This window comes from Agelaius phoeniceus, chromosome 5 (genome assembly GCF_051311805.1).
Source record: "Agelaius phoeniceus isolate bAgePho1 chromosome 5, bAgePho1.hap1, whole genome shotgun sequence".
In the NCBI taxonomy this organism is placed as follows: Eukaryota; Metazoa; Chordata; class Aves; order Passeriformes; family Icteridae; genus Agelaius; species Agelaius phoeniceus.
Window position 1 is genome coordinate 9,668,376 of NC_135269.1, and position 24,296 is coordinate 9,692,671.

Genomic DNA, 24,296 nt, shown 5'->3' on the forward strand with positions numbered 1-24,296 from the left:
ATAGCTCATAAAACTGGAATAACTTTTATTAGCTGATTTTTGAAGGCATACATTGTCAAGATGTCAATCTCTACTAAAAAGCAGATAGAGATTGAAAACTGCTTAAAATGTACAACTAAACAAAAAAAATGCCCCCATTCTTCTTTCTCAGGAAACTTTGTCTCCAGAAGTTAGAGCTTTAAAGAAAACATCATCTATTGGGAGAACTGTGATGCAATAGCAAGATTTGGCAACATCAAGAATACAAAAAAGTTCTGAACAATGTGAAACTATGAGGATTAAACACTAGATGGAGTAGTTGGACTAGAATGAAATTGAGATTTATAAAGCAACTCTAGTAACAGAGCCACTGTAAATATTTTGAAATCAAGGGCTTAGTAGCAAGGCACAGCACATGAGAACACACTTCTCCAGGAGTGCCAGTTCAGGGAGTTGGACATATGCTGCTGCATTCTTGCTCTATAAACAGCCACCAGAAGGGTTCTCCCTTCACCTTCTCTGTTGTGGGGTCCAGAAATCTCAGCAGAAAGAGGTAACAGGTTGGCTCTGGACATTGCTGAGTGGCAGATAGTCCTCAAATAAACAGCAAAGCAGCTTGACATTCTGTGGGAAGGTGTTCTGCTTCTCTCAGGTGTAAGAAAGGAGGTAACTCTCTCCATGGGCTCCTTCCTCCATCTTCTTTTTCCCCCTCTTTTCCTCACTGTCTTAGGTTGTGATGGTTTGAGTGGTATTGATACTCCTGCTACTTTAAGTGTGTCTCGTGCCCACCCTGCAGCTTATCTCTTCATTCCCAACCTTTGCATCATTCTGTTTATTTTGGGGGCATTGCTGGGTGTCCAGCTGCTCACTGAGCGTGACTGTAGAGCTGGTACAGCAGAAGAGTCACCTGATCAAAAAACAAAGGGATGCAGTTTGAGGAGCCTTCAGCCCAGAGAAGAGAAGGTGCTGGGGTGATCTTATTGTGGCCCTCCAGTACTCAGAGGGGTCCTGTAAGAAAGAAAGATGGGGACAGAGTTTTTACCAAGGCTGTTAGTGATGGCACATGGGGTGATGGTTTTAAGTAAAAGAGTGTAGATCCAGAGCAGGCATAAAGAAGAAAACTTTTAAGATGAGGATGCTGAGACACAGCGAAGGCACAGCAGCTCCCCGTGCCTGCTCTCTGTCAGGAGCTCCCAGTGCCTCACCACAGGGCCAGGACAATGGGCAGTCTGTTTGGGAAGCAGGGCTCTGGAGGCCTAAAACAAACTGTCCCCAGGGCCAGGGACAGTGCTGGCCATTCTCTCCCTGGGCAGACGGCCCTGTGAGGACGGCATCTCTTGAGAGCAGCAGTTGGTGAATGAGCTTTTGACCTTTTCAACTTATTGTATTGGTATCTAGCCAAACAATTTGAGTTCATCTGTAGTGTGCAATGCTCAGGAAACAGAGCAGTGACATATATGTTTCCTACCAAGGAATGAACTGCCTTTTGTGGAGGAGTAAATCAGGCCTTTGCTGCTGGTGGCCAGATGCCCTCCTGCACTATGCAAGCACTGAGAGGAGCAAAGAAAACCCTAAAGAGGCTCAGAAAGAGGGATGTGCAGTTAAAAAATCTTCCATTTTTTTTCCTTGTAGGTCAAAAGTAGATCCTAACAGCATTACTTTGTGGATGAAATCCTGACCCCACTGTAGCATTGACACCAGCAGGGACAGCACTTCACCCCATGTAGTTTGGAATCTTCTTCAGCTTGAAAGACAAAACCCAAAAGTTTCTCCAGGGATGCTTATCACTATGTGTCAGCCCTCAGACTCTTCTGAGGGTAATGGTTCCATGATTATGTGATCTTCAGGCCCAGATTTCCTCCAGGGATTTGTATATTCCTTCCAGGGATAGAAGCCCAGACCTGGCCATGGCATGCTGTGTCTGCAGCACCAGTGTGAGCCTGACAAAATGGCCAGGGGGCAAAGTCAATGTCCATGGAAACCCATTTAAAAGATTTCTAGGAAAAAAAAAAAACAAAGAAAGCAGTATTTTCATGTTCAAATTATAGTGCTCAGGAAAACGTTTGAGTTCAGTTAACAGGGGTAGATGTTCCTGGACTTTTCTTTTGGACTTTCTGGGTGGTTTTTTTCCCTAAACATTTTTTTTTGCTTTCCTAGAATTTTTGTTTGCTTTTTGTTGGAAAAATAGGATTTTTAGCTACCTGTTGCTTACACATCAACATGGCAGCATGTCTGAGGTCAGGTTCCACTGGCTATAGTCGTCAATGCTACAGCTGCCAGTGATCTTTCTTCAGAGCTAGGAGACACTGCTGATGGTCAGCAAAGATATTTGGTGAGACAAAACTTGAATTTCTGTGCTAAAGAAAATAATCCTTCTCTGTGAGGGTGACTAGACTGGGGAGCAGTTGGCCAGAGAACCTGGAGTCTCCAAACCTGACTGGACATAGCCCTGGGCAATCTGCTCAGGCAACCTGAGCAGATCATTTTACTTGCTGATCTCCAGAAGTCCCATTCAACCTCACCAACTCTGTGATCCTGTGATTTGAAACACCCATGTTTTTACTTGCACAAACCTGGGCTGCCTTTTTTAGTGCAGATCCATGTTTCCCTTTGGATCTTTGCCCAACAGCTGCTCACAGCCCTGGAAACTGTGCAGGTGGCTTTGCAGGTGACTGAGCAGAGATTTGGCAGCAGCTTATCTCACAGGGTGCCCAGCTGCCTGCTCATCCAATCTTCTCTCAGGATGCTCATCAGGACAGCATTCAGTTTCCCATGAGAGGGCACTCTACAGGTGGAATGCCTTCTTCCTGTGTTGGTGCTGGGGAAATGTCTCTGTCAACACAGACGAGCTCTCATTATGTGCTTGAGGGACTGGAGCTGCCATTTACAATACAATTCCTGTTTACAGCCTGTCCCCTGCTTCCACCTTTCTCTAAGCCTTCAGCAGTGCCTAGTCCTTGTGATGGAGCTCTGCACAAGGGTGAATCCCACATATTTCTCATTCTTCCTTTCTGCTTCTCTCTCTCTGCTGTGAAAGTCCTCAAGTCCAGTGGCTGCTTTTGAGTTATTTGGATGGTACAGTATGGTTTATTGACTGACACATGTATTTATCCAGTCTTTATGTCATATTCCTTCCCCCAAAAACTGTGGGACCAAAATTTCTCTTTCTCCTAGGAAAAAGGTATAAACTTGACCCACATTGAGTCCCGACCTTCCCGTCTCAACAAAGATGAGTATGAATTCTTCATTAACTTGGAAGGCAAGAATGTCCCAGCACTGGACAAGATCATCAAGTCCTTGAGAACTGACATTGGAGCAACAGTCCATGAGCTCTCACGAACAAAGAAGAAGGACACTGGTAAGGATATGCTGACCAGGTTAACATTGGCATGGACTATTTATGTCATATACTGAAATTAATTATTTTTCCTGTAGTAAAGGAGATCCTCTTGGATATTTATGGCCATATTTCCCTCTCTCTGTCTCTATTTTTCCTGTGCTGTAAACTTTTTCATTTGGAGATTTTCTGTAGTGTAAGTTTTTGCCATGATTCTGACTAAGTCTCCTGGGAAATTAGGCAGGCTCTGCCACGCACTTTGGTGGGAACAGGACTAACTCTCCATTACTGTAAGAAATCCCAGGGAGCTGCAGATTGTATTCTGCCTTTGGAGGGAAATAAGGAAAGATTTTTTTGAGTTGTCCCTGCTCCTAATTCTCAGAGATTTGCTGGAGTTGAGGCTACTTGGTGCAGTGGTGGCTGCCTAGCAGATAGGCTGAGACAGACTTAAATGCCTCTTCAGATAACAGATGTGATTTTAATAGGATTTCAGACTTTAAATACTTTAGGCCTGGATCTTCCTCTTCCTTCCTAGGAACAACATGAAAGGACATTAATACCTTCTTGAGATCAGTACTGGTAATCCTTTTACCGTTTCCTTTGTGTCCTACCCATGACATTACATTTGAAGATGAAAAAGGAGAAGGCAGATTCTCTTTGGAGTCAGTTTTCTCCATTCTTACACAAAGGGACAAAAGGTTGATTAGGTGATTTATGATCATGTCAGATCGAAGAGGTTCACTTTTGGGGGCTTTATTATTTCCAGAAGAAAGCTACAGGACCTACCAGGGCTTAAGATTCATTTTTCTAGTTACTATGAAGAAGGTAATAAAGAAGTTTATGAAATAATAAAGTTGTCTATAAACATATGCCAGAGTCAGACAGAGATACAGCTCTAAATATCATCCAGGAAAGTCTTGCATGTGAAATTCTGACCTCACAGAAGTCAAAACTCCTGTGGTCAGCTGTAGGATTAGGATTTCACTGCATGTTACTGTGTTGATCAAAGGAGTTTTTGAGCTAGATTATCCTGTCAGCTTCAAAAAGGGACTTGATCCTCTTCTGTCGAGAGGATAACTTGTGTTTGTTAGTTTCAGCAATTCAGAAATATTATAAAATGGCAACAATTTATTGCCAGGGAGAGAGAGGAAGATTGATATTTCTTCTTGCCCTTTCTCATTTTTTTTTTTCAATTTCAACTCCTCTCATGAGCAATAAAGGTCCAGTCAAACTGAAATCCTCCAAGGACCATATTTTGAAAGGTCAAATGAGCCCTGCTTAGGGGATGAACTGTGGGTGGCAAATCCTGGGCAGAGGCACTGCAAGGGCAGAGTGAGATGGGAACAGCCTGAGCTGTAGGAAGTGTGGTGAGATGCTGTCCTTTATCAGGGATGGCATTAACAAATAACAGGCCTGTGGTGCCTTTTAGGCCAGCTTGTCTTTCAAATGTATCCTCCTGGCAAATCTGGCCATAGTCCACAGATGTGCCTGTGTGAAATCTTATTCCCAAAACACAGAACAAGAGCACTGTGCCTCCAGGGAGCACAGTCTCAGACAGATGGTTTATGGGGATGTTGCCACACTTGTCTCAGTGGGCAGGTAAAGGCTGGGAAGGTTTTCTTCCAGAGGCAATCTGGGATCCCACGGGACTGATTCTTTTGCTGCAGCCTAGGATGCTGTCATTTCTTCCCTGCAAAGGATTCATTTTGCTCCTGCTCATTATGTGAAAAACCTTATTTTTCTGTTTCCTGCGGAAAGCACACAGTCCCTTTTTTGAGGCACTGCTTTGGCACTCAGAGGAAATTTCTGTATTCTGTGCCTTCTGTATAGCTGTGTTAAACGCTGTGTATGTGATTTATTGGGCAAGGGATAAGTGAATGGCATTTTCTTTTCTTTTTTTTTTTTTTTGGGTCACTTTAACTGCTTTTAGTATCTTTTCTTAACTAAATGCAACATTTAATTGACACATTCCAATAGTTACAAATATCAGATTTGGATCAACAGTGTAATTTTAGGTGAGAGCAGGCCAGTAAAGTGCTCTAAATCCAAATGTAGCTTTGGAGCTTCAGATGAGAAGGGCTGGCAACTGCTGAGCCAAAAGCTCTTTGTGTATGTGGAAAGATTTGTTGTAAAAACACAGTGCATCTCCTAGTGGCTCTTTTTGGAAACAAGATGGTAGCTGCAGTCCTCTTGGAGCCCACGAATAAAAATAATTAAATATTATTCTGTTGCAGCATTAGGGAAATGCAGACAATTTATTGCATTTCTGAAACAAGCTGGGAGCTGAGGATCTGTAGGGCCCTTGTTTGCTAGACCCTGAGGCTAGCCAGAGCATTTGAGAGTGTTTAAAAAAGGGCTAAACCTGGGCCTTGAACTGCTATAAATTGCATAGACCTGTCTTTGACCCTCCTCACAATGGTCCAAGTGGAGGATTCTGCAGAAGTCCTCGCTGCCCCTGCTCTGCTGCCCCTCATACAAATGGCTTATTAGCATTCTGCTCAGTGTTTGACCCCACAGTAATTTGGTCACCACTTGGGTGTCCAGCACCATCCCCTAAATGCTGCTGTTTCACTTACAGACAAATCAATATTTATTACTGATCAGCCCACGTTTGCTCCTCAGACCTTCACAGAGGCCCAGTGTTGCAGGAACTGGCCCTGGCAGTTCATTAATGGCTGTGCAGACAGACAGACAGCGAGTCTGGCTGCAGGAGGATGCTGCAAACAAAACATGGGATAGATTCAGCCAGGGGCTAATTTGATTTGGTCTTTTGAATAGTTTCTGGGAGGGCTGGGGACAGTGCCCTGGCACATCACATCCAGGCAGAAGACCCACCAGTAGCCTTTTTTCACCCTGGCCCTTGATGTGAGGGCTGTATGGACTTGATCCACTGTTTGCCCCAAAACTGTGCTCAGAGTCTTTGATTCTTGTTTCCATGAGAGCTGAGAAAGCTCAGCACTTTCCAGGACCCAACTTAACAACTTATGCTGGTGCAAGCAGCACCAAGTCTCCTTGGGATTTCCTTTCCACAGCCTGCCATGTCCATCCCGCTCTGTAAGCTCAGAACTGCTCTCATTTAGCCACTGCTGGTGTTTGGGTAGGCAGGACTTGGTGCCAGGAAGATAAGTTACTTCTCCTTTTTAGGGAAAAATCTAATCACCCATCTCCACACCCAGGACTGACACCACATTAGCCTGGAGTCAGTTTTTCCTAGAGTCTTTAATGAGGTGTCCACCAAGTACTAATGCAATCTTGAGAATAGGATATTTAATGAAGGTAAGTCTGTATGGAAGGTAACTCTGTATGGAAGGTAAGTCAGCAGTGGCTCAAACCCTGCCCAGTGAGATCTTTTTGATTCAGTCCAGCAAAGCCCTATAGAAGTCACTGCCAAAATCCAGCGCAGACTTCAGCCCCCACCAATTTTTCCAGACAGTTTGGACCCTCCAGGTCATGGTGCATCCCTGAGAAGAGTGGTTTTCTCTCTAACACTGAGAAATGCTTTGTTGTGGGGATCCCAGACAGCCTTTTTTCCCCAGTGCCGAACACAAAACCATTTAGCAGTGTGCCTCACCCCAGGCTGGTAGTGGGGAGTCTGAAGCACAAAACAGTGAAGCAATTCCCCACCATCACACAAAGCTCAGTGATACAGCCAGGAGACAAACCCAGACAGAAAATGGGTGTAAGGAGTGACTCTCTCTATAGATCAAACACACCTTTTTCTACTCCCCCCGCGACTAGTTTAAGTGAGGGAGTTGGGGGTGCAGGAAACTTTGTCAGCGAGGGGAGAGAGTATTTCTGGAGCAACTAGGATAGCCAGTGATGCATCCAGCAGCACAGAAACCCATCTGGGGACCTTCCTGGGTCTGCTGCTGCCATCTAGTGACTCGCTCAGGTCTGGCTTTTAGGGCAAGGAGAAGCGTGCGCATGCTGGAGAGGGGCGGACCAAATCCCCCTCCTGCCGGGCGGGGGAAAGGGAGGCACTGCCGGGGTACCGCTGAGCGGGTCCCTGCATCCCGGGATGCTCAGGCATCCCAGCATCTTCCTGGCAAACAAATTTGCAGGCTCGCAGCACGGAGCCAGGCTCGGATGGGACAGAATCCGGGGTGTGGGCACTCTCTGTCTCTCTGCCTGGGGCCCCAGATCGAGCCCTGTAAAGCTGCTGCTGCTCCAGCGCCTCTGTGCAGGTGCCTCGCAGAAACCCGGTGCCACAAGAGTGCTGTGAGGCTCGGCACAAAGCTGAATAGTCCTGGAGACAGAGATCCTCTTATCCTGCAGGTGGTCCATCAGGTCTGGGATGAGCCCCATCACCAGGGCACTGCAGGGAACTCATTCAGCAGCTGCTGGCCCAGGATCAGGTTCACTTGGCACAGCCCCCAAAATAAGACGGGGAGGTATGGCCGGGCAGCAGAGCTCCCAGCTGAGCAGAGAGCCACAGAGGGGAATCAGCTGTTTTCCAAGCACTGGCTGAGCAAGCAACATCCATTTGCACAATTCCTCTTGAGGAATTGCAACCTTTTTACTGAAGGAAGCTGCCCCTGTTCAGTCCCCTGTATTGAATTGCCATGAAGAAGCTTGACTTACCCTCTTTTGATCTCAACACATCACATCTGGAAATCCCTGTGATTCTTCATTGTCCTTCACCTTATGTCCTTCTGTAACGAGGGGGTCACATGGGCATTACACTCTCTGGTCCCTTCTCACGTGGCTGTGCCTGGGACAGTGTGTATAGCATATGAGTTACAAGGCAAGAGAGAACCAGACCAAGAAATTTAATCAAGTTAATGCATAATTGTGTAATGACTGCAGTGATACAGTGCTAGTCTGAGGTATTAGGATGCCATTTGTCGTTTTGTTTCAGAATTCTCGCTCAAGTGGGTCACCAAGTAGGCCTTAGGAAGAGTATTTCAGGCAGCCCAAAAATTATTTATCCTTGTTGTGGAGTTTCTTGTGATTCCTTTGAAGGGGATGATTCTGGCTTATTGTGAAAAGTTTTTGCATTTTGATAAGCCAAGACACCAGAAGTAATATACAGAAAATCATAAACATTACAAACCAGCTCTGCACCGAGGTTCAGATGCTCTTGATGTTCTGTACTCTTCCAACAGTGTGAAACAATCAAACCAAGCAAGTTGTCTTGAATTGCTGTTCTTGTTTCCTACTATGGGGAAAAGGATTGAAAGAATTTAGCCCCTTGCCTATGTTTCTTTATATATATGATGAAAAGATGAAAATGTCAGAAGGCAGCCAAAAAGCAAGTAACAAAGAAGGATACCAGTCTCTATTTCTTTTCTGTTTTACAGTACCATGGTTCCCAAGAAGTATCCAGGAGCTGGACAGGTTTGCCAATCAGATCCTAAGCTATGGAGCAGAATTGGATGCTGATCATCCTGTAAGAAATTTTTTTAGCAATTTCTCTAGTTACTGGCACTGATGTTTCTCTCATTTAAATTTGCTCTTTTTTAGTACAGATCTAGTAGACTAAATTTCACATGGTGCAAGACAAGAAGGCTACTACATTTCTAGGGTTACAATCAGCCCAGTCCCTGGTTGTGGAGTAAATCAAACCAAAAGTTGCTATAATTGAGGAAATGCCATGAGGTCTTAAAATTGTAGTGGTTTTCAGAGCACAGGGCCACCACAAGGACACATCCAATCTTCCCAGGAGGCTCTGATGTAGTGATTCCAGGCTCACTTTGTATATCACTAACAAGAAAAAGAAGCAACATGGCATAGCCCAGAGAAAGAAAGACTTTTTTGATTCTTGATTACATACACATGATTTAGCTCAGTGTATTGTTATGTGGACTCTAAATCTGACATGGTACTTTTATGGTGAGACATGACAGAAGAAAATGTTTTTGGTTCAAAAACTTTATGGTTTAAATGGTAGCATCAGAAAGTTTTGTTCATTGACTTAGCTGATAAAAAAAATTGTTTTGCGGTTTTTCAGTTTTGTTCAGATACAAGAATATTTTCTGCCTCTATTCCCTCTCCAAGCAAACAACAACTTACTTTCATTTGTCAAAACACACTGAGCTCCATGCAGTGCACCAGAAATTGCTGCTATTAGTTTAATTGAGATAGGGTGATTATAAATAAATTACATGCAGTGCACCAAAAATTGCTGCTATTAGTTTAATTGAGATGGGGTGATTAGTCATTCACTACCTATTGCTTAATTCAAGACGTGTTATGTACCATGCACAATGATTCATGATGTTCACTGTGGTCATATGAGAGGCAGAATGAAAGGAGGTACACTGAGCCAATGGCCCCCTTGTGTGTCATGTGGGAATAGACCAGGATTGTATTTGAAAAAAGAACCAAGGGAGAAAAAAAAAAAAAAAAAGAAAAGAAAAATATATAAAAAGGAATGAAGTGTCTCTCCTCCAGTTCCTAGAATTAGTTAGTGAGCACTTGTGCCTTAAAAAAAGGTTCCAGCTGCTGGGGTAAATAGGTGACAGTCCATAGAGTGCAGAAAAAGAGAAATTAAAGAAGCCTGTGTTTTTAGGAAAGCGATGCATGGAATTTAATCACAACGACCTCCATGACAGGTTAGCCTTGGACAGTGCATTTTTTTGGCCATTGGCTACCCCTTTCTGATTCACACCCGTGAATTTATACTCCACTTCAGCTGCCTCCTGTACTTGGCTGTGTTTTGTGGCCCCTCAGTCCAGTTGTGCCATTGACCACTAGGAGATGCATTTATGGACTGCTGCAGTGCCCAGGGAACTGTTCTTATTTGCCCTGCAGAAGACAATCCTAGCTTGGAAGGAGGACGTTTCTGCACTCCAGGTGGTGAAGGCACTCCTGCTCCTGAGGATCTTTTAGTCTAAACAGCAGGCACACTGGGGTGGGAGAAGGGTTATCCCAGATGAAGATTTAGAGGTTTTATTTCTTATCCTTGGTTTTATTGCTAATTAGCTGCAAAGGTCAAGCTCCCAGCCACAAGGTCTATTAGACATTCTTTGTAGTCATTAATTGCCTTCAAATGGTTGAGTTTGTACTACAAATAGGGGGTTTTGGCATGCTAAGTGGCTACTGATCCTCCAGCAGTTTGAAAATGAGCACTTTTAAGTGTGGTTCATGCTGAAAATCTGCCTAAAAGGTCCGATTGAGTTGATGAATGTGTTTCTAATGTGTTTTGATTCTGCTTCTCTAGAGCAGCCTAGCTGTGCCAGGGACAGCAACAAGCTTCAAGGGAAACCAGAAGGAGGGCATGGTTATCTGAGTACTGATAATTCTGGGCTGCCCTTGCCAGGAGCACCTTGTTGTTGCTGTAAAGGAACAAGTTTCCCTATCTTGTAGGAAGTGGAAATGAGAAGAAGAAAGGGCTTGTGGGGCAGGGGTGGTGGGAGACTGTGGCTGCTGGGGAAGCAGCCCAGGAAGGAGCGCTGCCCTGGCTGAGTGGAGCCTGGCAGAGCAGAGGCAGCTTTCCCACCGACCTTGCTGCTCTTCTTGGATGCACCAGCCGTGCCTGAGGGGGCTCACTGGGAGGAAGGCTCTTTGCCTTTTGCCCTTACTGACCATTTTGCATGGACTGAGCATCACTGTTTCTCTGCAGGGCTTCAAAGATCCCGTGTACCGGGCCCGGAGGAAGGAGTTCGCGGATATCGCCTACAACTACAGACAGTGAGTACCCACAGCATGGAAGCAGAGCAAGCCCTCATCTCCTGCCCTCATCTCCTGCCCTCTCCTAGGCTGCTCACCCTGCTGCCTACCCCTGCTTTTCCACAAGCATCCTCCTGCTGTTGGCTTTTCTCTGCCACGTGTTTAAACCTTCCTGTTCATGCATTTATTTATCCCCAAATCGCAGCCAAACAAAGGTAAATTGTTCCAGGCACACGTTCAGAAGAGACATCATCTCCCTTCTCTCCCCACAACACCCCTCTTTCCCAGCTTTGTTGTCTAATTGAGCAGCAGACTGTTGCTGCTACAAAGACCTGAGCATTGAATAAATCTGGTATTCCCCATTAAACCAGGGCTGGGGGAGGAGTGCCTATCATTAACATTAAAGCAGGATCTGCATACACTATTACAATAATGAATAACATATGGTTCTGATGCTAATCCAATGTCTGTTACCCTACTTTTATCATGTCTAATTCAGCTGCAATCAGCAATTTGGGCTTTCATTTCCCAAGAAAAATAAATTAATAGAGATGATAAATTCAGTTAGAGCTTATTTGATTGCTTTCAATGATCAGATCTGGAGGAGAAAAAAATTCTGTTCCCAGAGACATTCATGTGTATAGATCAGTACTACTGGGCTTGATTCTTCCTGGGACTGGTAAAAACTGTGTTTGCAAAGAAAAATTAACATATATTGTAAATTTTGGGCTACAATTTGCACAGGATCAAAAGAAAGCCCTTGAGCCAAAGAGCTAATAATGTAATCACAAAAGGAGAGACAAAATTGGACTGGTTGATGGAAAGTACAAAATGTCAGGTGAAAAAAGTCAGAAAGCCAGTTTATAGGTAGAAAATTTGGATAAGATTTTTGTGTCCAGGTGTGAAGAGATCTAATGTCCATTCTTAGATATCCCACAGAAGATACAGAGAAGTGGACAGGAGGAGAGGCACAACCAAAGTTATCAGGCTTCACTGAAAAGGAAAGGGTTCTTAAGTTGTGAAGGTGCTACACAGCTGCAAGAGTGAGATGGGTCAGTGATTGCTTGCCTTGTATTCTTCCTAACATTAATTTAATCCTCTTCTGTGTCCCTTCTTTTACATCTGTTCTGTCCTCTTTCTTTGTGCTGTTTGCCCCTACTTTGCCTTTGCTTTTTTGCCTCCTCTCATGATAGATTAACCCATTGTTTTTGTTGAATGCCCAATTTCCCTGACTTCGCTTTTCTTTGCTTTTACCTTCCCTCCTTGCTCTGCCTTACTTTGCTTCTGGCCCCATTGATCCCTAGAATTTTTTTTTAATTGAAATTTGAAAGGTTTTAAAGCCACAGCTTCCCCCAGTAGTCCTGGAAGGTGGTTGAGGATTATTTAGGAGTGCTATAGGAACAAAAATCACCCAGCAATCCTCATAATCAACATGATGTTTAAAGCTCCACAGATCAAGGAGAGCTGATACAGAGAGACAGAAGGTGATGGTTCTCCAGAGGAGCTGCCCTGAGGCTCAAGGAAAAAAAAAAAAGTGGGAGATGGTGGGGTGTCATCAAGAGTTTAACAATGGGTCTCTGGGGTTTGGAAAGCTTCAGCATTGTTCCAGCAGTGTTGTTAAACCTATTAAGTTACTTAAACCCCTTTGATTATTTCAAAGCTGCTGGATTCACCTATGGCCTTAACATTATTGCTAAGGAATTGGTTATTCACAGGAGGCCAAACTGCATTGCATGTGATGTATAACTCCAGTTAGCTTCAACATGAGCTAAGCACGTGGAGGCCTGAGGGTGGGATTTAACTCATAATTGCTCCTTACGATTATAAAAAGTCAAACTGGCTGGAGTCTGCATCTGTTGCAGTACAAAGCACAGATCAGAATTTCTCTGCCACTGCAACAGAGTTTTATGGAGCTGATGGTTTCATGTTTTTACGAAAACCATCCAATGTAATGCTTCACTAGAGCAAGAAGTAAAACAGCTTCTTCATATCAAGAAAGAAAAAACAAATTGAAACCAACATCAAGCAAGTATTTTTAGAAGAACACCTTTAAAAGACAAATAAGCACTGATTTATTTCTAGCACAATAATGCAAGGAGCTGTCTAGAGGCCATTATCTTAGCCAAGGTCAGTAGAGTCCTTTCCAGACACTGCCTAGGGACAAGTGAGGTTCCTTTTGCACTTGCATATCAGCCCAAAAGCTGCTCCTCTCCTGCACCACCAGCTCCTGGCCAGTCCTAGTAAAACTGCAACATGAAGCAGAATAAGAAAACTGTTTTGAAAATGGCAAGTGGGAAAGGACAAAGAGCATGTTGATGGCATAGGACATTTTCTGGGGCTGTTATTGAGGACATCCATTTTCTTTCTAGTGGCCAACCTATTCCTCGTGTCACCTATACGGAAGAAGAAAAGAAAACTTGGGGCACTGTCTTCAGGGAGCTGAAGAGTCTGTATCCAACTCATGCTTGCTATGAACACAACCACGTGTTCCCACTGCTGGAGAAGTACTGTGGCTACAGGGAGGACAATATTCCCCAGCTTGAAGATATTTCAAATTTCTTGCAGAGTAAGTTTGAAGCCCCTAAAAGAACCAAATGAAATGCAAGACCTCAGCTATCAGTGGGGGTGGTGCTTCCAGAGAAGGAAAAACAATCCCTGATATTTCAAATGTTCCCTAAGATATTTGGGCACATCGCTTAGCCGGTGTCCCAGGTCTAATGCTTCTGGGGATACAATGGGACAAATGCTCAGATACTGTGCTAGTTGTATTTCTGGGCAGAAAATTGCCTGCAATTGAACTCTATTTAATATAAGGATGTGAGAAACAACTGCTCACTATGAAAATTTAAAAAGGTTTATTAAACCTTAACAAAAACACAACAAAGGACTGCATAAGGAAAAAGTTGCAGAGCTGGGAACTGCTCGTGTGCATAACATATGGCTGGTTCATCTTCAAGATGGATGCTCAGTCTTTTATACCCCTGGGGGTTGCATCAGCCAGCCCAGCCCTCCCAAAGTCTGTCAGTCAGCTCCTCTTTGCCATTGATCAGTGGAGATGCTTGCTTGTAAGTGGATTGGAGGTCAGGTGTTGCCATGCTGCCCCCCTAAGCACCCCCAAGCTTTTCCATTCCCCACTGCCCCATGCCAGGGACACCTGTGCAGCCTCTTTGTACCTGTCTTAGACAGCCCAGGCTGTCTGATGGCAACAGTACAGGGGGGAAAGGGAACTGTGGGGAGAACAGAGGACATCTGAACTACAATAACATAACTAAAGCTTTTCTTAATAGTCACACAATAGTGATCTTTTAACTGCGAGAGCCATCATCTCATTTTCCATCTATAACAAGGAGATTAAAGAAAAAACCAAAACAACAGCCATCAACAATCTTTTCCCTCTCTAAGGAGTCTGGAGGGGGATAAATCAAACACACAGCTGTTTTTAAGGTGCTGTCTGTCTGTCCCTTCAGGCTGCACTGGGTTTCGGCTGCGTCCCGTGGCAGGCTTGCTCTCCTCTCGGGATTTCCTGGCCGGGCTGGCGTTCCGCGTGTTCCACTCCACGCAGTACATCCGCCACGCCTCCAAGCCCATGTACACCCCGGAGCCGTGAGTACCCTGCCACACAGAGGGTGTCAAGCTGCAGCACACCACCAGCAGGCTCAGACCAGCTGGGAATAACTGCCTGGGACTCCTGGGAACAGGGCTAAGGGAGAGCAGCCAAGGGACTGCTCTCTTCTGGGAACGTTTATGGAGCCTTTCTAGTGTGTTTAACAGTCTGCATCCACTTCTGCAAGTTCTCCTGGGGCAGATGAGAGAGTTTTGCTTGTGTGGTGGCTGGGATGCAAGAGAGCAGTATACAAGGGCACTTAGCTATTAGCACCCAAGTAGTGCAGCAAGGACATAACCTGCTGCAAGCAAGCTTCTGACAGTGAGACAGGAGAAGCCCAGACTCCTCAGAAGCCCAGAACCCATATTTTTTTGATTTTGGAGTGTTTCTCTCTCTCCCTATCTGTTGGGGAAGATGAAACAGGAAAGCCGTATAAATATGATTGTCTGGCAAAAGATTTTGAGACTATGGAAACTATAAGTGAGATTGAAATGAAAGCAAGCTTTGAGATACCTCAGTTACTGAACAACTGGAAAACAATGGTGTGGCTGGACTGAAGGTAATCCCCTTTTGATGAAACAATACCCTCTGCTTGCAGACAGGTCCAAGGGTCAGAGCAGACCCTACTTGCTTGGCAGAAGGGGTCCAAAGAGTAGTTTTTAGGGTTTAAAATGTAACACAGTGTGGTGATGTAGTGATTCTTATAGGCTGTATGTAAATGCTATAGCATTTGTATATTGTACTAGATTAGTTAGTGAGAATCAGAATATTCAACACAGAAGATTTATTGTATTGTAACGGGTACCTCACTCTCTTACCCTTTTGCTCTCTCACCCTTTTTACTCTCTTACCTTTTTTACTCCCTTACCCTCTTACTCTCTTACCCTCTCATCCTCTCTACCCCTCTCTTCTCTCAGTCCTGCTCTGAGGCCTGGCAGCTCCCAGCAGGGCCCTGCACCCAGGCCCTTTGCAATAAACCCCAAGTTCCACGACCTGCCTTCAGAGATCTCTCATCTCCATCCATCCCGACCGTCCTACCCCCAATGCTCCTACACCTATCCACTGTCCTTTTCCACTTGCCATTTTAAAAACAGATTTCTTATTCTGTTTCATGTTGTTGCAATTCTTGGTTTTTTTGCTTCCTACTTTCCACAAACTCTTTTTTCTTTCTTTTATCTTTTTTTGATTATTCTGATTTTCTTTCCTGCTTTTGTTTACCCCATTGTCAGGCTGAAATGTCTTTTTTCTTCCTTTATTTCTTTTTTGGACATGTTATCCCCTTCCCCTTTCCATCTCACCAAATAACTTCTCTGTATTTGAAAAATCTAACAGTCCCTGCTGCTGAAGGATGTATGATGTAAAAGCACAGAAAACCCTGGGGTTTGCAAGCATTTCCACCACAAGAATAATTTCAGAGCAAAATGTTTTCCTATGAATGATATCTGCTGGTAGGAGCAAATGCACTGTGCTCTCAACTGTGTGCTGGCTCTAGGGCATTCTTCCAGCTGGACTTTTCCTGAATCACAGTTATTCAGATGTCATGTTTTCCTGCAGTGATATTTGTCATGAGCTGCTAGGACACGTGCCTCTCTTTGCTGATCCCAGTTTTGCTCAGTTTTCCCAGGTAAGTTAATCAGTGGTTATATTATGTATATAATCAAACACACAGTAATTCAGAGGATGATCCAAGAGCTGTGAAGGGTGGTGCAGATTCACTTTTAAGCATACTGTGTAAGAGTGCCTGAGGTGGTTTATTTATTGCTTGAAATCTGGACACAGTTCACGTAGGTGAAAACATAAAGTCCAACTCCAAACATGATCTTGTGTGAGTCGCTTTTTGACAGACCCTATGAAGCCATCATTTTAAAACCTTCCTGCAGATGTTGATCCTTCTGAGTGAAGTCACATAGCTCATGAGTCAGATGGATTATTACCTCATGGTGACATTCAAATGTTAGGGAAAATGGAGATTTTGTTTTGTTTTCTATTGAAGTGGCATTGGAGGTTGGCTGAAGTGTGGAACTGTCTCAGCTGTAAGCATGGGAGAAGGCTGGAGAGATTTCTTTTTGGGAGTGTTAATGTCTCTGGAAAATAAGCCAAACCCTGGTGAAGCAGTAAACTTTTGGCTGCATCCTACCAGAAAACATGGAAATACACAAAGAGAGAAAGGCATAAAGAGAGAGAGAGAGAAAGAGAGAAGGAGGGAGGGAGGGAGGAAGGAAGGGAGGAAGGAAGGAAGGAAGGAAGGGAGGGAGGAAGGAAGGGAGGAAGGGAGGGAGGGAGGGAGGAAGGAAGGAAGGAAGGAAGGAAGGAAGGAAGGAAGGAAGGAAGGAAGGAAGGAAGGAAGGAAGGAAGGAAGGAAGGAAGGAAGGAAGGAAGGAAGGAAGGAAGGAAGGAAGGAAGGAAGGAAGGAAGGAAGGAAGGAAGGAAGGAAGGAAGGAAGGAAGGAAGGAAGGAAGGAAGGAAGGAACTAAATGGAAAGAAGGAAGGAACTAAATGGAAAGAAGGAAGGAAGAAAAGGAAAAAAGGGAGGGAGGAAGGCAGGAAGGTTTGATATAACATCTCAAAAGAAAAGGCCGTTTGATCTTGGTTAGTAAGTTTTCAGTATTGCCTTTAGGCTTTGCCCTTTCCAAGGAGTGCTGTTTCCTCCCAGATAAGCCCTGTACCTTGGCTTACTAGGATTTGACATGGTGATAAACTGCTCTAATGCCTTTGCTGTGTGTGGGGAGAGCCCTCTGAGTTCTGCACTATGCAGTCCTCACTAGAGCAAATCAAGGAAGGAACCTGGCTATATGTAGTCTCATGGGTCTGTCTTTTGAATCCAACTATTGCATGCCTCCTGGAAAAATCTCCATTAGCTCCCAAGGCATGAATAAGCTCTTTCAAATCATGCCCTGTCATTCAGAAAAAATAGCTCATTGAAGGCTCCAGGAAAACTCCTTTAATCAGGACCCATCAAAACAAAGAGAAATATGTAAGGTGTGTAGGTGTGATTGATTTGCCTCCTTTTGTCCCTATCATTCTCTCAGATGTTCATTGTAGACTTGATCAAAAGCCTGTCAAAGCAAGAGGAAAATTTTATTTGACCTCAATGGGCTTTGTACCCGGCACAAAGGATCATGCCTTGTAAATGACATTTGGACAAGACCCTTTGTTCATTTTTGGAGAGATTTCTGGTTTAAAATTGATCTTGCATGATAGGAACATGTCCTGTAAACATTTGTGTGTGGTAGTAAGCAATGGTAACATTTAAAATGTGAGCAATTACATAAGATGGGCAGGAAGAATGTTTGCAATAAACAGCTTGAAGAATAATGGTTTATTGTTACAGGAAATTGGACTGGCATCTCTGGGAGCTCCAGATGATTTCATCGAGAAACTTGCTACGGTAATTTAATAAATGAGGGCTCAATTTTCCAAAGCTCCCTGTGCTTTCTTAATTCTGCTGCCACTGAAGTCACTGATAGAACTCCCATAGAGCTGAATGGGATCAGAGTGAAGACCATGATTGGAAAACCCTACCCTGAAACAGTTGCACTAAAGGAAAATAGCTTTGGCACCCCTTATTCAAAGTGACAGTTGTGATTAAACACAGAAGCCCAAATGAGATTTCCTCCAGCACAAACATATTGGGCAAGAAATGATTGTATGTTGCTACATCCCCACAGGAAATTTCAAGAGGCAGCTTCTGTAGCTATTTCACCTTCAAGCATCTCTTCCACTTTGCCAGGCAGGCACTATCCTCTGTAGTGAATACAGAGCACCTGGATAGCTGCTCTGAGACTACTGAGACCCAGAGCTGCAAACTTTGAATAAAACTGGGGGTATTGCTCTGAGAGTAGTGCCCCCAGTGCCAAATGGGGAGCACCTGGGCAAAGAATTCCACCAGCTTTGACATTTCTGATAGATGGGGTAGTTTTTTCTGAGCCAGGGCAGGTATCCCTTCAAAAGGACAGACCCAGGAGTCAAATTAGGCCACTCGCCACCTTCCTTCCCTATTGCACCAACAGCCTGATCGCGCCGCTGCTACAGTCTGATTCCCTGTGTGAAACAGGACTCAAACTTTTCTAAAATAAGGTTCAAACTTCCACTGGGTTGGCCAGCCAAAATAAAGCTTTATTGCTATAATTTCATTGCTCCTGCTGACAAAGATAAGCACAGTAAAACACAGCTTTGTTTGTCATGGAACTGAACTGATTCTCAGGCACAGAGAATCTAGTACTCTGCTTCTCCTAGGAGAAAAATTTCAGTCTGAAGGGACATTTATTGCATTTATACACTTGAATTTGACACACAACAACATCTTACATAGAAATGGAAACTCTAAATGAACTCAAATAAATGGTGTACTTTTTATCTAGTAATAATAAGTTTCTGTCTCATTTTCTTTCCAGGTTTATTGGTTTACAGTTGAGTTTGGACTTTGTAAGGAAGGAGATTCCCTCAAAGCATATGGGGCAGGGCTGCTGTCTTCATTTGGGGAGCTGCAGGTGTGTTCTAGAAAATATTTCAAATATGTTTATAATTGTTCGAATTTGTTTTCTGAATATCTTTGGGTCTTTCTTTGGTTTTGCTTCATACTTTGTGGGTAGAAGTAGGATGAAATGTAGAACTTCATTGTAGAGCTCTGATAAATGTGTAGGTGTATGGATACACAGGGAACTCACGCCTCCTTCTTTCCCAGTGAGTGCAATTATCACTGTATCCCACAGGAGAAACTCTTCCCTGTCAGAAATTGCTCTTGATTTCTTTCACAGCATGTTCAAGCACTCTTACACTGAAGTTAATATCTTTTTTGTTCATAGTATTGTTTATCAGATAAGCCTGAGATTCGGCCTCTTGTCCTGGAGAAGACTTCTGTGCAGGAGTACTGTGTTACTGAGTTCCAGCCTATCTACTATGTTGCTGAAAGTTTTAAAGATGCAAAAGAAAAGCTAAGGTACTCCAGTCATTCCAGAGAAGAACTGACTCTTGTCTGCTGCAAATACAGTGGATCTCATTGCCATAACGGGTCTTGGGTTGACAGTCATGTTTTGAGAGGCATTAAAAAAATCTGTGCAATGATTCATGATAATAAACATTTTATATCTTCGGAATCTTGGGCAAAAATGAGTAGTAACAGGAATATACCTTATGCATGAAACCAAGAATTTGTGCTTAGTGTAACTAAGAGCTTCATCTGTCCAACTAAAATGCAACAAAAAAAGTTATTTGTTCAATTGCAGTGCTACTAACATTTAAAGTCAAATCCGGCTAATTAATGCAAACCAAGTAACTTTACCATTACTAGAACTAACAGTTCTTGTAAGAAAAATCTCATAGTATCCACTCCTTTTCCTCTGAAGTTATGTCCAGGTTCAGTTCTGATTCTTGGAACAGGAATGGCTCAGCCTGTGTTGGGGTTCAGCTTGGTTTTCACCTTGACAATATTTCTATTCCTGTTAAAACACCAATGCCCCACCGTGTTTCTGGGTGTTAGTCAAGCTATGGGGGCTAGCCTTGGTTCACAATCAACTTATTTCTCACTTGGAGATGCCACACACAGGCTTGTCTCAGACCTCCAGCCCCTTATCTTTCTACCATTCAAAGAGAAATGTTTCTGCATCCCAAGATATTCTGCTACCTCAGGCTCCCCAACTCTAAGCTTTTTCTAGCTCTTTGCCCTGCTGCTTCCTTAGTTGCCATAAATCTGCAGCTTTTCCTTGTGCCCTTTTCTCTGGAGAAATACCTGGGAAAGATGGTCTTCTCTTCTGGGCTGTGCTATTGATATCCCTGCACACAGCTTCTGTCTTCTCTGTATGTATCCCTGAGCAGCAAGCTCCTTGAGGAAGTGGAAAATGCTGCAACAAAATACCTTGGAGCTTTTTTAATTTGCTTCAGTGACCAAATTGAGAAAAAGGGGTTAAATTGAAATAGAAGTTCTGGGGTTTGGTCCAGTGCCTGTGTTAGAGGCTTGCACCTGGACAAGTGTGTTTGTGGCTAACAGAATACCTTTCTGAGAAATTATTCTGAGACTGATCTAAAAGATCTCAGCTTAAGGCATTCATCTTCTAATTGGGATCTTGCCTTCACCTGAGATTTAGGAAAGCCATCTTCTAAGGTGATCTCTCCTCTTAGATAAACTAGACCAATTCATCATAACCAACATAATATTTTTTCACTGCCACACCTTGTGGCCTGTTCATACTGAGTCCTGCTTGAGACAATGTCCTTAATAAGGTTTATAACAAGGTTTAAACTGAAGAAGCTCTGTGAGGGTGGCATCCAGCAAATTCCACTGTTTTGGGCGTATGGGATTTACCCTGCTGAGTCACAGTCTGTGTAGTGGGGCTCCATAATCAACTCCTGCGTGCTTCCCTTCCTCTTTCAGCAATAACTCCAGTAATACAAAGCAGATATATAAGCCAGTATCCTGCTGGGGTCTACAAGGAGCCTGGAACAATAGCTCTGACTGTCTCATCCCATTCAGAGCCCTTCTTTCCACAGTTCTGTGGTTATGCAAATTAATATTTTCCCAAGACACCAAAATCTTAATGCTTTTGACATGGGATTAACTATTTTGCAGAAGAGAATGCTGCTTCACTCTATTAAGTATCATCTACCTCTTGAATTACCTGCAAACTACCAGGTAATTTAAGAGCTAGACAATGACAAAAGTTAGGTGCCTGCTTGCTCCTTGTCATACCAGGATGATGTAGAACCTTGACCTTAATTCCTCAGAAACTCAGACTTGGATTAGAATTCCTACCTTTTGCACTAATGAAAGGAAAATGAGGTTTTCAAGCTTGGCAGATCCCAGTTGCTACATAGCTGGCCTATACCAGGAGCAGTGTTGCCATGCCAATAGCTTAGTTCTGTTCAGAAAAAAAACAGAGGTGATAAGGACAAATAGAGTTTCAAGTGTGTTGCAGAACCTTGTAGGTCCCAGATCAGTCAGTAGGAATTTCAGTTATTTCCTCCCATAGATTTTCTTATCCCCACAATCAGCAAAATGCACACACCAAGAAAAGAGTTAGTGAAATAAAAAAAAAAATTAAACTGTACATTTGTTTATGTTTTTTCCCTCAGGAAATTTGCTCAAACAATCCCTCGTCCTTTCTCTGTTCGGTACAATCCCTACACACAGAGGATTGAAGTCTTGGACAATGCAAAGCAGCTGAAGAACTTAGCTGACACGATCAATAGTAAGGAACTGCACATTTGTTACCTTGAATTCCCCAAAACTTGGGTCAGAAATAGGAAGCACAAGGCAGATTCCATCTGGTTGCATTTTTTGCTCTGAGCCTATCCAAGATAAGGCAGCACATATCTCCTTTCTCATGAAAAAGTTACTTCCCAATTCTAGCCAAGCTTCAACAAGCATTTCCACTTGACTGTAACTTGCTAAATCTGAAAAACCCACTTTTGGGGGAGCTGGTAGGAAATGGCAGATGGCCTTGAGGTGGATCCTAGCTGTTTTCAGTAAGGAAGAGAAGGAGAAGCATGGCTTTGATCACATTTTACCCCTCACATGGGGTAGCCTGTTGAGAGCCAGCTCCTCTGATGCTGTGAGCCAGCTTTCTATGGCTGATGAAGGAAAAGGGATGACTTTGCAGACATAGCTCCAGTAAGACTCTAATAAATGCGTCCAGTTCAGCACTTCTGTGCTCACCTTATTCTGTAAGAGAACAGCTATAAAGGGAAAAAAACACACAGGAGTGTTAGAAATGGGCTAATTCTGGAATTAACAGCTCTGATTATTTCCTTTGCAGGTGAGATTGGGATCCTTTGCAATGCCCTCCAGAAGATCAAATGAAGATTTGCTATGACTTGCTAGTGACTAGAAGCTGTCATGATCAAGTGCCAGTCTTGAACTAGCCTCAGTTTATTATCTTCCAGTGAACTGCATCAATAATTATTTTATATATCCTAATTATTAGAGATTAGCAGAGAAACAGATATCTATAGGTGACCCTTAACTCTCCTGGCCTTCAGACACCAATCCATTTTTTTCTCACTAATGTATAAAAATTACCTTATTCCTGGGAACCCGGGGCAAGTCTGCATATGTTTTGTGCCAAAGGTTAGCAGAAGGACATCTTCACCATGCAGAGCATAATCTGCTGCACCTGTGAGGTCTGGGGCCAGGGATGGGGTGTCAATGATGACCAGAGTGATGCACCTTGCCTTCTCTCACAGTCACTCTCCACTCAGTGCCTCCCAGTTGTCCAGGGTTCCCTTGGAGTCTGGAACTCTACACCTTTCAGGGTACGCAGGGAGATTTGTCCGAGTACAAGGGGAGATTTCTCTTAACAGACAGACAAACAGTGGATGGCTGATGTGTGAAGGCTACATTTTTTGTGTGTGTGTCCTTCCCTGAGAGGTGTCTCTTAACTTTCTGGTCTCACAGCCTAGAAGGTGGGTACCAGCACCTTGGAAATGGAGAGAAAGTGCCTGTTACAATGCAGCTGAAGACCCAGAGCCTTCCAACTCCTAACTCACTGTGTCTGTGGCTAGAGTCCCCACCAAAGCCATGGAAGGCCTGGCTCAGCTGTGCCCCAGTCTAACTGCATTCAAACCCAAACATGTTTCAAGCCAGATCCATCCTAAGTAATGACACCTTTTTGCATCTCCACTGCCCATCTGAGGTTTAATCTCCTTTTTTTTCTTTTGGTGAAAGCAATTTTATTTTTCCTGGAGTATATCTCAACTGTGTCAGCAAATGGAACCAAAGGTGGCTCCAGCTTAACTCAACTGCTGAGCATGGAGAGAGAAGAGTTTTGCTGTTCAGGAAGCTCTTTCTGTATTTATCCAATAAATTTCACTCAATCAGCTTTAAGTGCCCTCTTGGACTGGCCCACATTGTATAATTCTTGTAGCTCCCTGGTTGAAGGAGGGAACTCATCGTTGGAACATAGGAGCAGAATGGAGCAAAGCAAAGCTGAACTGCATTTCCAGCTTGAAGCAATTGTGCATCATGACACTAACATGGCTCAGGGGTCACATTTCTGTTAGAAGATTGAAAGATGGAGAGGGATTTGAAAGCCCACAAGTCTCATACCTGTGATAGTACTAATTTTGTATTTATAGTTTGAAAATCAATATGGCTTTAATGTAAGCATCATCCTTTAGGAAGATAGAAAATACAGTTCTTTTCATTATATATATGGTAGGTAATAACATTAATTTAAGGATACCAGCTGGAATCCTTTTCAATAGACATATATTTATGCAAAATGGTATCATTTTGATGCTTTGAAGTAACCTTTTTTATCTCAGTATCTTTTTATTCCTTTTTTTCTCATCACAATGTCTCTCTAGATCTTTCAATCCCACTTGACATGTATTTTCAGTGTGAAAGTAGCCCATATTTTTCTCTCTTAATATAATAGGACCCATGAGGTAACTGTATACTACAAAGAGGCAATTTCATCCCAAGGGTAAAGTCTTTCAAACTAATCCTCAGACAGCTTTCCAAGCTCCTCTGCTTCTGGCTTGAATGACAGCAGCAGTAGTTCTATAGTGATATTGAGAGCTCAGGATTCATGATTTTCTTTTATGTGCAAGTGGAATAGTTAGAGAATATTGATGCCACATGTCTGATTCTCTGTCCCTTAATGCAGGTTTAAATGAGCTATAGCTCCAGCCAAAGCATCATAGCATGGCTGCTCAGCAAGAGAGATGAGCAAAAATTAAATGTTCAGCATTTTAAAAGCAGAGGAAATGTATGGAAAGTAGATTTTCTTGCAGAACAAATAATCTTGTACCTAAGTACTTTAAATACTA

The 24,296-nt window shown here is 43.4% G+C and overlaps 1 protein-coding gene across 1 annotated transcript in view; it reads left to right on the forward strand.

Annotated features, from left to right (window-relative positions):
• Positions 1-24,296, forward strand: part of PAH (phenylalanine hydroxylase) — a 35,953-nt gene extending 11,657 nt beyond the window's left edge. The window contains exons 3-13 of the mRNA XM_054631806.2: positions 3,154-3,337; positions 8,617-8,705; positions 10,881-10,948; positions 13,297-13,493; positions 14,395-14,530; positions 16,086-16,155; positions 17,863-17,919; positions 18,926-19,021; positions 19,337-19,470; positions 21,600-21,715; positions 22,283-24,296. Of these exons, the coding sequence (XP_054487781.1) occupies positions 3,154-3,337; positions 8,617-8,705; positions 10,881-10,948; positions 13,297-13,493; positions 14,395-14,530; positions 16,086-16,155; positions 17,863-17,919; positions 18,926-19,021; positions 19,337-19,470; positions 21,600-21,715; positions 22,283-22,326 (1,191 nt within the window). The 3' untranslated portion in view covers positions 22,327-24,296. The remainder of the gene's footprint in view (positions 1-3,153; positions 3,338-8,616; positions 8,706-10,880; positions 10,949-13,296; positions 13,494-14,394; positions 14,531-16,085; positions 16,156-17,862; positions 17,920-18,925; positions 19,022-19,336; positions 19,471-21,599; positions 21,716-22,282) is intronic.